This window comes from Aquarana catesbeiana, linkage group LG11 (assembly GCF_042186555.1).
Source record: "Aquarana catesbeiana isolate 2022-GZ linkage group LG11, ASM4218655v1, whole genome shotgun sequence".
Taxonomy (NCBI): domain Eukaryota; kingdom Metazoa; phylum Chordata; class Amphibia; order Anura; family Ranidae; genus Aquarana; species Aquarana catesbeiana.
The window spans coordinates 41,571,212-41,587,509 of NC_133334.1; the positions used below are offsets into that span (position 1 = coordinate 41,571,212).

The 16,298-nt window shown below is 45.9% G+C and overlaps 1 protein-coding gene across 2 annotated transcripts in view; it reads right to left on the reverse strand.

The window, feature by feature from the left end:
- ABTB2 (ankyrin repeat and BTB domain containing 2) overlaps window positions 1-16,298 on the reverse strand; it is a 231,092-nt gene that overhangs the window by 196,900 nt on the left and 17,894 nt on the right. Inside the window, exon 1 of one of the 2 annotated variants that reach the window (XM_073604209.1) lies at window positions 3,465-4,754. The exons of the other annotated variant lie outside the window; for it this stretch is intronic. Within the exon in view, the coding sequence (XP_073460310.1) occupies window positions 3,465-4,326 (862 nt within the window). The 5' untranslated portion in view covers window positions 4,327-4,754. Of the gene's footprint in view, window positions 1-3,464; window positions 4,755-16,298 lie in introns of those variants that run through there. 2 annotated transcript variants of the gene reach the window in all.

Genomic DNA, 16,298 nt, shown 5'->3' on the forward strand with positions numbered 1-16,298 from the left:
TAGGGTCAGTGCTCAGAGGTGGGTAGGGTCAGAACCAAGGGTCAGTGCTCAGAGGTGCATAGGGGCAGAACCAAGGGTCAGTGCTCAGAGGTGGGCAGGAACAGAACCAAGTGTCAGTGCTCAGAGGTGGGTAGGGGCAGAACCAAGTGTCAGTGCTCAGAGGTGGGTAGGGGCAGAACCAAGGGTCAGTGCTCAGAGGTGGGTAGGGTCAGAACCAAGGGTCAGTGCTCGGAGGTGCATAGGGGCAGAACCAAGGGTCAGTGCTCAGAGGTGGGTAGGGGCAGAACCAAGGGTCAGTGCTCAGAGGTGGGTAGTGTCAGTGCTCAGAGGTGGGTAGGGGCAGAACCAAGGGTCAGTGCTCAGAGGTGGATAGGGGCAGAACCAAGGGTCAGTGCTCAGAGGTGGATAGGGGCAGAACCAAGGGTCAGTGCTCAGAGGTGGGTAAGGTCAGTGCTCAGAGGTGGGTAGGGGCAGAACCAAGGGTCAGTGCTCAGAGGTGGGTAAGAGCAGAACCAAGTGTCAGTGCTCAGAGGTGGGTAGGGGCAGAACCAAGGGTCAGTGCTCAGAGGTGGGTAGGAGCAGAACCAAGTGTCAGTGCTCAGAGGTGGGTAGGGGCAGAACCAAGAGTCAGTGCTCAGAGGTGGGTAGGGGCAGAACCAAGGGTCAGTGCTCAGAGGTGGGTAGGGTCACTGCTCAGAGGTGGGTAGGGTCAGAACCAAGGGTCAGTGCTCAGAGGTGCATAGGGGCAGAACCAAGGGTCAGTGCTCAGAGGTGAGTAGGGGCAGAACCAAGGGTCAGTGCTCAGAGGTGGGTAGTGTCAGTGCTCAGAGGTGGGTAGGGTCAGAACCAAGGGTCAGTGCTCAGAGGTGGATAGGGGCAGAACCAAGGGTCAGTGCTCAGAGGTGGGTAGGGGCAGAACCAAGGGTCAGTGCTCAGAGGTGGGTAGGGGCAGAACCAAGGGTCAGAGCTCAGAGGTGGGTAGGGTCAGAACCAAGGGTCAGTGCTCAGAGGTGCATAGGGGCAGAACCAAGGGTCAGTGCTCAGAGGTGGGTAGGGACAGAACCAAGGGTCAGTGCTCAGAGGTGGGTAGGGACAGAACCAAGTGTCAGTGCTCAGAGGTGGGTAGGGACAGAACCAAGTGTCAGTGCTCAGAGGTGGGTAGGGACAGAACCAAGTGTCAGTGCTCAGAGGTGGGTAGGGTCAGTGCTCAGAGGTGGGTAGGGGCAGAACCAAGGGTCAGTGTTCAGGGTGGGTAGGAGCAGAACCAAGGATCAGTGCTTAGAGGTGGGTAGTGTCAGTGCTCAGAGGTGGTAAGGGCAGAACCAAGGGTCAGTGCTCGGAGGTGCATAGGGGCAGAACCAAGGGTCAGTGCTCAGAGGTGGGTAGTGTCAGTGCTCAGAGGTGGGTAGGGGCAGAACCAAGGGGCAGTGCTCAGAGGTGGGTAGGGTCGGAGACACAATGACTTAGAACAGGAGACCATTGTTGGCACTGATTGTGTGTGATGTTCCGCATTTTGATGCGATTTCCATGCATTTTGTGACGTGACAAATGCGTTAAAATTGCACCATGTATGGAGTGCCTTTCGGAAACGGTGGCACCCCAAGCACGTCTTGCCACATTTTTTAAAACGCTAAATAATATCATAATACTGCCTGGGTTTTCAGAACGCCCAGGTGTTCCCTATTCACACTTCATGTAACTGAAATCACGAGATTCTGCCTACAATTCCAGATCATGGTAAAATTGCAAGAAAATTGCAACACACCCCAAAAGTGCCTAGCGGACTTGCGTTTTGTTGCGTATTTTGCCATGAAACAAACACACTACAAAATGTGCTAAAAAAAAAAAAAAAAAAACGCACTATGCTCCACACCTGAAAAGGTGCAAGAGCTTCTTTGGCGTGTTTATCGCACAGAAGGCAGCAACATTAAAGCAAATTGGCTGCTCTATGTGCAACCTGCGGAAGCGCGCCAAAAAACATTCCCGCTTCATGAAGTGTGAATGGGGTCGTACTGTGGATGCTACATGCTGTACAAGAACCACACTACTATATGAATGACAGTCTATGTACTCACAACCCATTGATATTCAAACAGCTCTCTGCAGCAGACACAGCTAGTGACACTGACTGGCCATGTGTGGGACACAAGCTGCATGCTGTCAGTGGCTGACATGAAAACAGAAGGTTTGCTACTCCATGCAACTACTACAAGCACTCAAGTATAGTGCTAACGGGATTCTTTCTGCAGTTGCAGAGCAGTGTGCAAAGTGTAGCAACCATACAGGCTGGTCTCTAATATGATTATAGTAAGCATAGATCTGATTGGCTATAACAGTTTAGTGCAAACTGGTGTATTATCATTACCATTCCATTATATCTCATTCACACCAGTGTACTGAAGCATACGCCTGTGCAAAGGGCCATGTTTGCCTACATGAGACGCACAGGTGTTCTGTGCATCCACATGCAAGCAGTCCTATTCATGTAAATTAGGACACAGAGCTTGCCCAGACACTGCTCCCATTTTGATATCTGTGCGGGTGCATGTCCCCAAACTCACAAGGGATACCTGCACCCACATGGATGCCAAACTGGCCACAGCGGTTGTGTCCGTGCCACCACTGCATCCCAATTGACATGAATGGGACTGTCTGCATGCGCATGCACAGAATACCTGTGCGTACCATGTGGGCAAACATGGTCCTCACACACTCAAGTGAATGTGGCCTTAATTGAAATACAAGTTTAATGAGTGCATGAAAATACTATTTTGCATAATATATAAACAAAGCAGCATTTTCATAGTTGGCAACATCTCGAAAAACAATTTCAGGCACTCCTGCTGAACCTGTATACAAGCTGGTTGTGACTGAACTGCATCCAGATACCATTATCCGGATAATCATTTAAAAAACAGGCTAAAAGTTAAAAAGCCAGGAAAATGTTAGTATGTGTCAATGGTTGGTAACTTAAGAACTGAAGGGTGCCTCAAATTTGGTTTCAGACATCACCAAAGAGCTGCACATAATGTTCAATATATGTAATGCTTGGGAGGATTGTCGGAAACTCCAGACCTAAGACGAAATGAGGGTCGAAGAGTTTGGACATGCTACATTTTTGGCTAGGGATATGTTGCAGAAGACAATACGAAACTGGGAATATGTTACACGAGGCTAGTAGAGATCAATGCTATTACACTAATCAATGTTCCCACTACAGAATGCTGAGGTCTGAGGGCCAAACATCATATACCAAAAGGGCCCTTGGGCCGCAGGTTGACACCAGGGGTATACGATCATTCAGAACAAAGGGAATTTATGATAGAATGTTTTTGATTTGGAAATGTAGAGACAATACCACGGTCAAAGATTGTTTTCGAGGACAAGTCTTGAAAACCCTAAGCGGCACATGGACCATACCAATCACCGTTAAACATGGACAGAAAATGTAGATGGTCTCTTACCATTGGCATTCTTCCCACAAATTAAGTGCTCATAGGGTTGTAGGACCCCCCACAGTTCAGCGTCATTGTTGATTGCCATTTCCAGACCATCCAGAGAGATCTCTGCTCCATCAGTTCCTTGGCTGGCCACTACACGGTTCCTGATCTCTTCCAACAGGTTCTCCATGCAGGACGTCAAGCAGATGGCAGCATACTCATGGATCCTCACTGAGATCCTGGTGTCCACCATCCACCTGAAGAACCTGCCCACCGACAAAGACAGACCACATCTTGCAGACTTGCCCTGCCTCAGGCCATCCCCAGCACTCATGCTGTAGAGAGACATTGCCCGAACCGTGGCAAGGGTGCAACTCTGGGATAGTGCCCAGCTCAGGATGAGTTTCATGGCACTCTGGATCTCATAGCGAGTGCACTTGGTATGAAGGACGCTCAGCCTCTGAGCTTCTCTAGAAATCCTGATCAGAGGTCTCCTCAGTAAGATGGACATCCTCCTGACAGCATCCTGGGAGAAGTCCCACCTGACTCCACCATCACCTTTGCCAGTCCTCAGCAGCTTGCCAATGTCTTCATCTGTCCAGGGGAACTCTTCCAGCTCTGGGAGCCGATGGCACCTGGAGAAAAGGTCCACCAGGTCTGGGTCCTCTGTCAGAGCAGAGTTCATGGTGTCCCAGCTGCTATTCCTGCTATTCATGGACCCAGAGTAGTACCACCAGGTACCACGGTGCTGGGAAGATGCCAGCGGCTGCGAGTTGGACTTGGAGGACGAGAGGCTGAGGGACCTGCAAGAGTCCTCTGCTCCATAGCCAGAGTCCAGTGTCAGGTCTTCCAGGGTCTTCAGGGTAGAGCTGTAAACTCCAGCCATAGCTACCGGTAAGAACTCCAAACTGGAAACTACTAATGGAAACCCTGAGGTTCAATTAAAGCTTCTTAGGCTGTAATGCATTGCACTGAAGGCATTGATCTTTTAAATGTTTTGCAGAAGTCTAAGAGACGTTCAAAACATTCCATGGTCCATAGACGTTTAAAGATCCAGCTACTCCAGCGAAAAACACTGCCAGACTCCAGTCAGCTGCAAAAATCAAGCATGCAATTTCCACAAGAAACTAAATATTGAAGATTTAGGGTCAACGCCTTTGTTCCTCCTTGATGTGAAGAAAAATCCAAATCCTATGAAGAAAAGGTAAAGAGATCCCATAGAGCAGAGCTGCTCCCCCTTCCAATGCCTGCAAACTTATTTCAAAGTAGCAGCTTGACAAACACAGAACAGAGAGTATGGTAATACTGCCAGGGGTTGCAGCCAATCCAGAGCTCAGAGGGGCGGGGCTGCGCTGAAATTAAATCCAAGCAGCTGAAAGGGGTCTTTTTCCAAGCTCAGGCTGGTGAGATACCTTTGTCTGCAAGATGCAATCTGCTGCTTCGCTCTCACCGACTGTTAAAGCAACATTAGTTTTGCGATCGGTAATAATTGCATCTTTTCAGGTGGCCGGCTGACATGCAAAATGTTCTATTTTACTCTGTTCGTTCTCTTCATGCATCATTGCCTAGAACACGTAAATAGCTGTGCTAACAATGAAAGGGTTTGATCAGGGGAACTGATCCAAAAACTATGAAAGACGTTCTTTCAAAGACCTACAAAATGACCGAGTTAAACCTGTTTTTTGTTTAATGATTAGTTTCTACGTTTATTTGGTAAACCATTTAGCACTATGTATCACTTTAAAAACGTTACAATCCAAATATAAAGACGTTACGTATATTTTTTAGCAGTGAGAAACAGAATAAGAACAAAAATATCCAGAAAAACGCATTTCAAAAAAAGTTATAAATAGATTTGCATTTTAATGAGTGAAATAAGTACCGTATTTTGCCCCTTCGCAAAACATGACTTAGTACTTGGTGGCAAAACCCTTGTTGGCAATCACAGAGGTCAGACGTTCCTTGTAGTTGGCCACCAGGTTCTCACACATCTCAGGAGGGATTTTGTCCCACTCCTCTTTGCAGATCCTCTCCAAGTCATTAAAGGGGTTGTAAACCTATGCATTAAGGTGAAAAAACACCTGGCAGTGACCGGCCCCCCAGTTTTACTTACCTGAGTCTGTATTTCCCTCGGTGAGGACGCGCTGTCCCTCTCTCCACAGGGTCCCGGGTCTTGATTGGATAGATTGATAGCAGCCATTGGCTCCCGCTGCTGTCAATCAAATCCAATGACACAGGCGTCGGGGGGCGGAGCCAAGTCCGACATTCGTGTCTATGGACGCAAATGCTGGACTCGGGAGCGCGTTTGCAAGGTAACCCCCTAGGAGAGTGCTTCTCCTAGGGGGTTATCTAATGCGGGGAGGAGCCGTGAGAGCCGCCGGGGGGGGCCAGAAATGGACGATCGGGGCCACTCTGTGCAAAAAACGAGCTGCACAGTGGAGGTAAGTATGACATGTTTATTTTAAAAAAATTAGCCTTTACAATCACTTTAAGGCAGTGGTCATCAACCCTGTCCTCAGGACCCACTAACAGGCCAGGTTTTATGTATTACCTTGGGGAGATGCAGACTAGAATACTGCAATCACTGAGCAGCAAATGATATCACCTGTGATATATTTCAGTTATCTTGCAAACCTGGCCTGTTAGTGGGCCCTGAGGACAGGGTTGATGACCACTGCTTTAAGGTTTCACGGCTGATGTATGGTACCTTCAGCTCCCTCCACATATTTTGTATGGGATTAAGGTCTGGAGACTGGCTAGGCCACTCCAAAACCCTAATGTGCTTCTTCTTGAGCCACTAGTTTGTTGCCTTGGCTGTGTGTTTTGGGTCATTGTTATGCTGGAAGACCCATCCATGACCCATTTTCAATGCCCTAGCCCTGGGAAGGGCAAGATTTGACGGTGCATGGCCCCGTCCATCGTCCCTTTGATGCAGTGGAGTTGTCCTGTCCTCTTAGCAGAACCCCCCCCAAAGCATAATGTTTCTACCTTCATGTTTGACAGTGGGGATGGGTAAAGAGGTTCTTACCCATCGTCCCTTTGATGCAGTGAAGTTGTCCTGTCCTCTTAGCAGAACCCCCCCCCCCCCCCCCCAAACCATAATGTTTCCACCTTCATGTGGTCATGTGGTCCACCTTCATGTGGTCATAGGCAGCATTCCTCCTTCTCCAAACACAGCGAGTTGAGTTGATGCCAAAACCTCGATTTTGGTCTCATTTGACCACAACACTTTCACCCAGTTCTCCTCTGAATCATTAAGAATTTCATTAGCAAACTTCAGACGGGCTGATTCCTCACTGTTCTCATGATCATTGAAACTCCACAAGTTGAGATCCTGCATGGAGCCCCAGACCGAGAATAATCACACCAACTATTGTCACCCTCTCGCCAAGCTGCTTGGCGATGGTCTTGTAGACCATTCCAGCCTTGTGCAAGTCTACAATCTTGTCCCTGACATCCTTGGACGGCTCTTTGGTCTTGGCCATGGTGGAGAGATCGGAATCTGATTGATTGCTTCTGTGGACAGGTGTCTTTTATACAGGTAACAAGCTGAGATTAGGAGCACTCCCTTTAAGAGACACCTGGGAGCCAGAAATCTTGCTGATTGATAACTATTTGATCCCCTATTTCACTCATTAAAATGCAAATCAATTTATAACTTTTTTGAAATGCATTTTTTGTTGTTATTCTGTCTCTCACTGTTAAAATAAACCTACCATTAAAATTATAGACTGATCATTTCTTTGTCAGTGGGCAAACGAACAAAATCAGCAGGGGGTCAAATACTTTTAGCCCTCACTGTAATTTAAAGTGGTTGTAAAGGCACAATGTTTTTTTTACCTTCATGCATCTATACACGAAGGTTAAAAAACCTTGTTTGTGCAGCAGCCCCCCAAATTGATCCAGCGATGTCCATGAGAACCTTGGCTCTGCAGGGACTCGCACTTCTGATTGGCTTTTGGCAGCAGTGGGAGCCATTGGTGAACTTCCTTCTGGCGCTGCGGAGCCCAGGCAGGAAGTGGGAGCTGGGTGCCCATAAAAAGTGTGGCATGTCAGGGGGTCACCATCACTTAAAGCAGAAGTTCCATTTTTGGGTGGAACTCCGCTTTAATTCTCCATCTCCTTTCTTAAAATTGATTTCTGAATGGGAGATTTGGCTTCATTATAATCACCTGGTGCAATCTAATGTTCTGTAGAGAAAAGCTGCAGTGTCTGCATTCCATTAGAAGTGAATGAGAAATGGGTCTTGTTCTCATAGGCTTTATCTTGCAAACTTCAAACTGAAGAGCAGTGTGTAAAGGGAAGTTTTATAAAGCATTCAGGTCTAGTTTGGGGAGGTCAACACATATTTTAACCGCTTGCCGACGATATACTGTATACAAGCGTAGTACATGATCCTGCACTTCCGGGTCTGGGGACGCGCTCCGGGATTAAACACAGCTGGAGTTGATCAGCGGGTATGGCGGACTCGATCTCCGCCGGCACCCGCCAATGCTTTGGTACACAGGCAGAATGGCGGTCTGCCTATGTAAACAAGGAAGATCGTCTGTCAGTACAGAAGACATGGATCTGGTGTCTCTGCTAAGCAGGGGCACCGATCCATGCCTTCCCCCTAGTACAAGCACTTCCCACACAGTAGTAAAGCACTGGTCAGGCACACCGTTTGATTGTCCCTGATGTTAATCCCTTCCCAGCCATTGTCATTAGTACAGTGACAGTGCATATTTTTAGCACTGATCACTGTATTAATGTCACTGGTCCCCAAAAACTGTCAGTTAGTGTCCTGACTGTTTGCTGCAAATATCGCAGTCCTGCCATTAGCAGTTAAAAAAACATTTTTTTTAAATATCCCATAGTTTCTAGATGCTATAAAACTTTTCTGCAAACCAATCAATATACGCTGATTGGGATTTTTTACCAAAAATATGTAGCAGAATAAATATTGGCCTAAATCGATGAAGAAATTTGATTTTTCTCAATTTTTTTTACTGGACATGTTTTATAGCAAAAAGTAAAAAAAAAAAAAAAAAAAAAAATTATATAAATTTTTTTTTTTTTTTTTTTTTAAATTGTCGGTCTTTTTTTGTTTATAGCACAAAAAATAAAAACTGCAGAGGTGATCAAATACCACCAAAAGAAAGCTCTATTTGTGGGGAAAAAAGGACGTACATATTTTTAGGTCCAGCATCGCACGACCATGCAATTGTCAGTTATGCCCCGTACACATGGTCGGATTTTCCGATGGAAAATGTCCGATCGGAGCGTGTTGTCGGAAATTCCGACCGTGTGTGGGCTCCATCGGACATTTTCCATCGGATTTTCCGACACACAAAGTTTGAGAGCAGGATATAAAATTTTCCGACAACAAAATCCGTTGTGTCGTGTGTACACAAATCCGACGGACAAAGTGCCACGCATGCTCAGAATAAATAAAGAGATGAAAGCTATTGGCCACTGCCCCGTTTATAGTCCCGACGTACGTGTTTTACGTCACCGCGTTCAGAACGATCGGATTTTCCGACAACTTTGTGTGACCGTGTGTATGCAAGACAAGTTTGAGCCAACATCCGTCGGAAAAAATCCTAGGATTTTGCTGTCGGAATGTCCGAACAAAGTCCGACCGTGTGTACGGGGCATTAGAGTAACACAGTAACGTATCGCAAAAAATGGCCTGGTCATGAAGGAGGGTAAATCTTCTGGAGGTCAAGTGGTTATCAGAAATCTTGGAGAAATTATATATATATATATATATATATATATAATTTTTTTTTTTTTTTTCTTTCCTTCTCGTTTTACAAGGTGATGGTTTACAATACACAGGGAACTCATGGAAGTTTTTTCCTCAAACACAATCCGGTGCTATACTTAGCTGTACAAAGGAGACAATTTTAAATGTTGCTTGTTATCACTTTTTCTGAAAACTCGCTGAGAAGGTGAAAGTGAAATGTTACACCTTTTATAAATAAACGTGTCATGGCAGCTGTGTCATCCTAATTGTCAGCCATTCGCTAATTCAGCACACAGTATCTGCAGCCACTACGCGTCCTGTGCAAAGTCTTGAGTTGTTGTCTTAGGTGGCAAATAAACAGGTGACATGTTACAATGTTTTTAAGATATTTTAGTATATTCAAAATTATTCCCATGCAGGAGAATACAGCCTGAGAGAAACCATCTCAGATTGTGATTGGGTGATGAAGGAGGAGAAGCACATTGGTGAGGTCATCCTTCTGCTCTACACTCATGTAAGCATGTTCATAATGTTAGACTGATAGCACTGTGTAAAGTAGTAGAACTGAGACTGCCTACTTTCTCTCTCCCAGTCTGAGTGCTGCTGTGCAGGAAATTAGGGGTATGAAAAGATGAATCCCGGTATGTGTGCTAGTTTTGGAGATAAGTGCATTTATAACTGACCTCTAGGCAGATATAAAGACACATAATAATGAAGTTCTGTATTCATTAGGCTGGGTTCACACTTGTGCGATGACAGACATCACATATGATTCACACCACATTGCTGTGCAGATCACATGCGATGTCTGTGCGATGCGACTTCAGCCATACAGTATGTATGGCTGAAATCACGTCGCATTTGCATCAAAATGGTGCAGGGCCCTTTTTTGGTCCGCACTGGAATCGGATCGCATTGGGTGTTCACACCTATGCGATCCGATTCCTGCACCATTTGACAATTCACATTGCAAATCGATCTGGGGGTGTCATTAACTTTGCATTGACACCCGCAGCGGTTAGCAGATGTCAGTGTGAACGGCCCGCAGGGGACATGCGATGCGGGAACCCGCACTGGAATCCCGCATTGCATATATGTGAACTGGGCCTTAAAGAGGATCTTCGCCCTGTATTAAAAGAAATTAAAAGTTAAGTAAATTGTAGCTGCTGACTTTTAATAAAAGGGCACCTGTCCAGGGGTCCAGCGCCATCCTCACTTGGACCACTTTATCTCCAGTCTTCAGGTTCCTAATGCCGGCATGTTAACTGTGGGCAGCCAGCTGTGATTCCATGCAGCTTCACAGCCGGCTGCCTACTGCACATATGCGACCTGCATTTTATGAATGGTCCTGCAGCCTTCTGAGACCTGTGACACATGCCCCAGAAAGTTGCCGGGGGGGGGGGGGTGGGGGGGGGGGGGCGGACTTCCGCTGCAGCTGTCTGATCGGAAGTGGGAGCAGGTACCTGTCAAAACCAGGTACCCGCTCCCCTCCCCCAAAAAAGTGCCAAAAACAGAAGAGGGAGGGGAGGGCATAAAGTGGAACTTGACAGCTTGGGCTTATAGAAAATGGGCTAAATGTACTGGTCATCATTCAACCTGGAAGACAAAAGACATCTTGTGGCAGAATAAATACTGCAGGCGTCAGCTCCAACATTTGCTTTCTGTGTACCAGCTGGGGATAGTAACCCGCTTCACTAGTCCTGGTGACCACTGTCCATAGGACAAAAAGGGATAGGAGTTCCAAAAATGATACAGTTCGCACCAAATAGGGATCGAGAGGAAATCTTCCAATGGTACGGTACGCCAGTTCCTGTGATAACAGAGTTGGCTTATTCTCATGGAAATGTTCTGTCCCACCAAGAGCTGTGGTTCCCCACAGCTCTTGGTGGTTCCTTCCGCTGCCCTCCATGTTTTTACAGGTGATGGAAGGGACATAGAGGCCAGTAGAAGGAACCAGTGAGTGCTGTGTGGTACCAAGAAAAACTACACTCCAGAAAGTATCTGTTCCTAGCGGACTTTGGGGGTCCTTTGCATTTAGCAGCAAAAGGTATGTACACCCATCTTTTACAGCAGTGGTCTTCAAACTTTCTAAACAAAGGGCCATATAACGATCAATCAGACTTTAGGGGGGCCAGACTGTGCTTGGTTGTCAGTGGGGAGTAAGAAATTTACATAGTGCCTGTGGTCAGTAGGAGGAGTAATAGTGCTTCAATATTGGTATTGGTGGGAGGAATAGTGCCCCATCATTGGTGTTAGTGGAAGTAATGGTGCCTCATTGTGTCAGTGGAAGGAGTAGTGACCCATTGTTGGCATCAGCGGAAGCAATGGTGCCTCATTGTTGGTGTCGGTAGGAGGAATAGTGCCTTGTATCAGTGGAATGGTGCCCTTAGGGCCGGATAAAGGCAAGAAAAAGGGCCGCATCTGGCCCGCAGGCCACAGTTTGGAGACCACGGTTTTACAGGTAGGCTTTTTCTTTGAAAATGATGGCATAGTATTTCAACCAAGGTTGTCAGATTTTGGTTTGAAAGTTCTAGTGCAAGCTGGCTGAAGTAAGATCTCACATTTTGGTTACGCTCTTGTATGGCCCACTTAGACAAAACAAAGGGCCCTTCATACACTAGCTTAGGGATTCTGGAGAATTCTACGTCATCACTTCTTAGCTTCTTTGTCACCTTCGGCTTCACTTACATCAAACATTTTTTAAAACAATGCAAATTAAACAGAACCTGATCAGAGACGCATTCTACTCCAAATGCAGCACTCAATACTTCACTCAACATCTTCCTTTTTTATAGATGTGGGAAAGCGATTTTACAGCGAGCTTTCTCACAGGGGCAAGCAGATATAATAATGTAATTTACACCTAAATACTCGATCAGTAACAACTACCAGGAACGAGAGTACAAATTTATGACGCGCTGGTATATTATCCTTCATGTGCTTCACTCCTTTCTGGACCATTCACCATCTTGTTGGTAATGTGGAGGAGGAGAAGGCACCATTTCTAATTTTTTTTTTTATCTTGCCACAAACTATCAGTCTTTTGGAAAGGGTTGGAGCTAAATTACATAGACATTTACAGATTTCCAAATTTCCTATGACCCTGCATTTTACATACCACAATGCCATTCCATGGAAAACATACAATTGTTTGCTCCTAACTCACTTTATGAATGCTACTAGAGCCTGCATCCTTGCACTTTGGCCTAAAAAAAAAAAAAAAAAAAAAAAAACACCCTCTACTTTGCCACAATGGTTCTTGAGAATCAATTAAATTAAAGGTATGGAGGACCTTACTTCTACAGTCAAGGGAACTGAGGAAGCTTTTCAGTGGAGATGGCTCTACTTGATGAAAACACCAATATGGTGGACTACATCTCTATCCTCACATCAATCACATCTGGTGAGGTATTCTCAAACCTTACTTACTATGTATAGAACAAAGATTTAGGCAATGACACCGCGGGGCAAGGACCTAATCTTCCCCACTCCCCTTCCGCCAATTCCTCTTAATACCTGAGCATTCAAACTGAAAGGAAGACATTTTCAAGAGATCCATCAGAATGAGAAAACTCTAACCCGCTAAAAGCGGGGTGATACTTTTAAACAGAAGGAGTATGGCTTTGAGATCTGTTGTTCACATGAGAGACAGACCTGGATCTCCTATGAAATATTATGGCTGTTGGCAAGTGCAGTCTACTTTTTCCACTGCAGGTGGTGCTCATCCGTCGCGGCACTGTAGTTGGAGAGGAAGTCAAAAGGAACATGGCTCCTCTATAAATTTCCTGGGTCTCTGGGGAAGCTATCCCAATGGATGCGGCTGCCCCATGTGACCCCTGCAGCCATCTTGGGTCAGGCAGAGTCTTCTTAAAGCAGAGTTCCACCCGTTTTTTAGTTTATTAAAAGTCAGCAGCTACAAAAAGCAGAGCTGCTGACTTTTAATAAACCGACACTTACCTGCCCCATGGTCCAGAGATGTGGCTGCCCGGAGGCTAGCTCCTCTCCCCCTCCTCTTCTCGGCACCGTCATGGTAACTGTGGGCACCCAGCCCTGACAGCTTACGGCTTCACGGCCGGGCGTGCACTGCGCTCTCCTATTGGCCAGCCAATTTTCTGGGACCTGAGTTGTGTCCCAGAAGATTACTGGCAGGGAGGAGCCGCCTAGGGCGAGAGGAGGAGTTGCCTAGGCAGCCGAAGATAGGAAGCAGGAAGTGGGACAGGAAGTCCCACGAAAAAAAGGGTACCCCCCCCCACAAAAATGACATGCCAAATGTGGCATGTCAGGGGGCAAGGAATGCTTAAAACGGAAGTTCCACTTTCGGGTGGAACGCCGCTTTAAAGTGGATATAAACCCTTACATTGACCCAGTGAAATGAACATCCTCAGATGATACACAGAAATGAAACAAATCTCCCTACATAAGTTTTACATGTGCATCTGCGGTCTTCAGCTTTATATACTGTTTAGAATGTGCCTGTCCTGTTATAATTTTCCCTTCCTCATTCATCTGTGGGTGTGGATTCTTGCCACATATATGTTTGGAGGAAACACCCCCCCCACACATACATAGGCAGAAACTTGCAGAGCTGTGCTGTGAATAGACCAGCTCTCTGCCAATCTATAGCATCCACCCTGACACAAAATTCAGCCTGGTTTTATCACAGTTGTCAGAGAACTTGTCATAAGTTATCATGCTGATAACAGAAGAGCAGCAAGAGAAAGCCACAGGACTTAGGGCTTTGGAGAGAGATAAGAAGACAGATATATGTGCCCAGCTTAAATTTCATGAATCGGGTTTGGCTCGCATTTGCGAGTAGGGGCAAGTACCCCATCTGATGGGGACAGAACTAGTGGCAGGAAAAGGTTGCTGACGAGAAGGGAAAGCATAGGGTTTGTTGCTTCTCGGGACATCTGCCTGCTTGGGCGCAAGGCGGCCAGGCCGCATTCTACTCCTCACTACAGATGTTGTCTGCTCAGCTGAATTCTGCTCTACACGCTGTTGGACCTGTGAGTGTTCCCAGCTGGGCTGCCTTCCCACAGGGTTATTTGTGAACTGTCTTTGCATTCTTTCAATTGCAAGATCTTTCAGTGGGACTGTGGGGTTGATTTACTAAAACCGGAGAGTGCAAAATCTGGTGCAACTGTACATGGAAACCAATCAGCTTCTAACTTCAGCTTGTTCATTTAAGCTTTGGCAATAAAACCTGGAAGCTGATTGGTTTCTATGCAGAGCTGCACTGGATATTGCGCTCCCCAGTTTTAGTAAATCTACCCCTATGCGTCTTATTGCTGCTGCACCCCACCTACAAATCTGAAGACTGGGGTTCTTCTGCCCCATCAACAGAAATCTTGCATTTTAGCAGGCACACAGTGCAAGAACCAGGAGGATTGGGAATGTCACCAAGTGCATGACCAAAACGACGTCTTATATAAAAAGGTCATTTAACAATGTGATCTTTGGATTCATGCCTGGGATGTAAGGGATAGGTTCAAAGTGAACAAACATTACTGCCGTGTGTGAAACAAACTTAGATGCCTTTAAAAAGCCAACCCAATTGAAATGTATTGCCGCAAATATTTGATCTATCAGATCCAGAACACAAAGATTTTTCCATGTGTTGGAGTGGTCTCTTTTAAAGGATATGATCCATTTTTACATAGTTTCAAAAATCAAAGCTGTACCTGAAAGGCAGACGCCATCAACAAGTATAGTGGTATGCCTGGTAAAGTGGAGAACTGGAGGGTCCACAGAAAGGCCAGGACCATTTACTAATAACTTCTCTATCAAAGGGAAAAAGCTTCATCACATTGTCAGGAGTAAGCTATGATTGCATAGGACGTTTGCAGTATTCATAGAAGAAAAGTTTCAAATACTGAATGTATGGGAAAGAGTATTTGCAAAAGTACAAGCTCTGAAAGACCCTATTTCTAGTACAATAGGTTAATCCCCTAGGAAAGATGCATAGTACAACATACGGCATCCACCAGACTAAAAACAACAGCTTGGACATCTGAGTTATATGGAACCTGCTCAGAAACATCATTAGGGACAGGTTGTAAAAGCTCTGACTCTGAATCAGAGATAGTGATAGGCACCTCAGGCATTCTGAGAGATAACAACCTAGCATTGTCAGAAACAGACTTTGCTGTGTAAGGCATGACAACACAAGTAGAGATAGCAGATTGTTCCAATAATTGTGCACAGACTGATAAGTTCATAAGTGGATAAAAGAGGCCTAGAAGACACAGTACAGGCCTTAGCTCTCAGAGCTATAGAAGCTTCTACTGAGAATGACTCTATAGAAATAGGAGTCCCAGGATTCAGATCATGTGTGTTGGTAACTACTAAGGCGGTGGTCTCCAAACTGTGGCCGGGGGCCAGATGCGGCCCTTTGCTTGATTTTATCAAGCCCTTGGGGCACTATTCCTCCTACTGACACCAACAATGGGGGCATAATTCTTGCCACCGACACCAAAAAGGCACTATTCCTTTCACTGACACCAACAATGGAAGACTATTCCTACCACTGAAACCACCAAAAGGGACATAATTCTTGTCACTGACACCAACAATAGGGCACTATTCCTTCCACTGACACCAACGATGGAGCACTATTCCTAACACTGAAACCACCAAAAGGGACATAATTCTTGTCACTGATACCAATGGGGCACTATTCGTTCCACTGACACCAATGATATGGCACTATTCCTCCCAGTAAAGATGTGGAATTGTTTACTCCCACTGACACCAGGACATTTTCTACTCCCACTGGCCAGAGTCCAGCCTCCCCTAAATTCTGAAGACCAGTAAATTGGCCCCTTTGGTTTGGAGACCCCTGCTCTATGCATACTGGGGAATCATTCCCAGCTATAGTAGGGGGGAGTATGGAACAAGGTCACCAGTTGCAGTAAGATTTTCCTCTGAATAGATTTTAGAAGACATGTTGCTCCGCTTATTAGTAATAAACTAGACCCTCAAGGGTTGATTTACTAAAACTGGAGAGTGCAAAATCTGGTTCAGCTCTGCTTAGTAGCCAATCATCTTCTAACGTCAGATTGTTCAATTAAGCTTTGACAATAAAACCTGGAAGCCGACTGGTTTCTATGCAGAGCTGAACCAGATTTTGC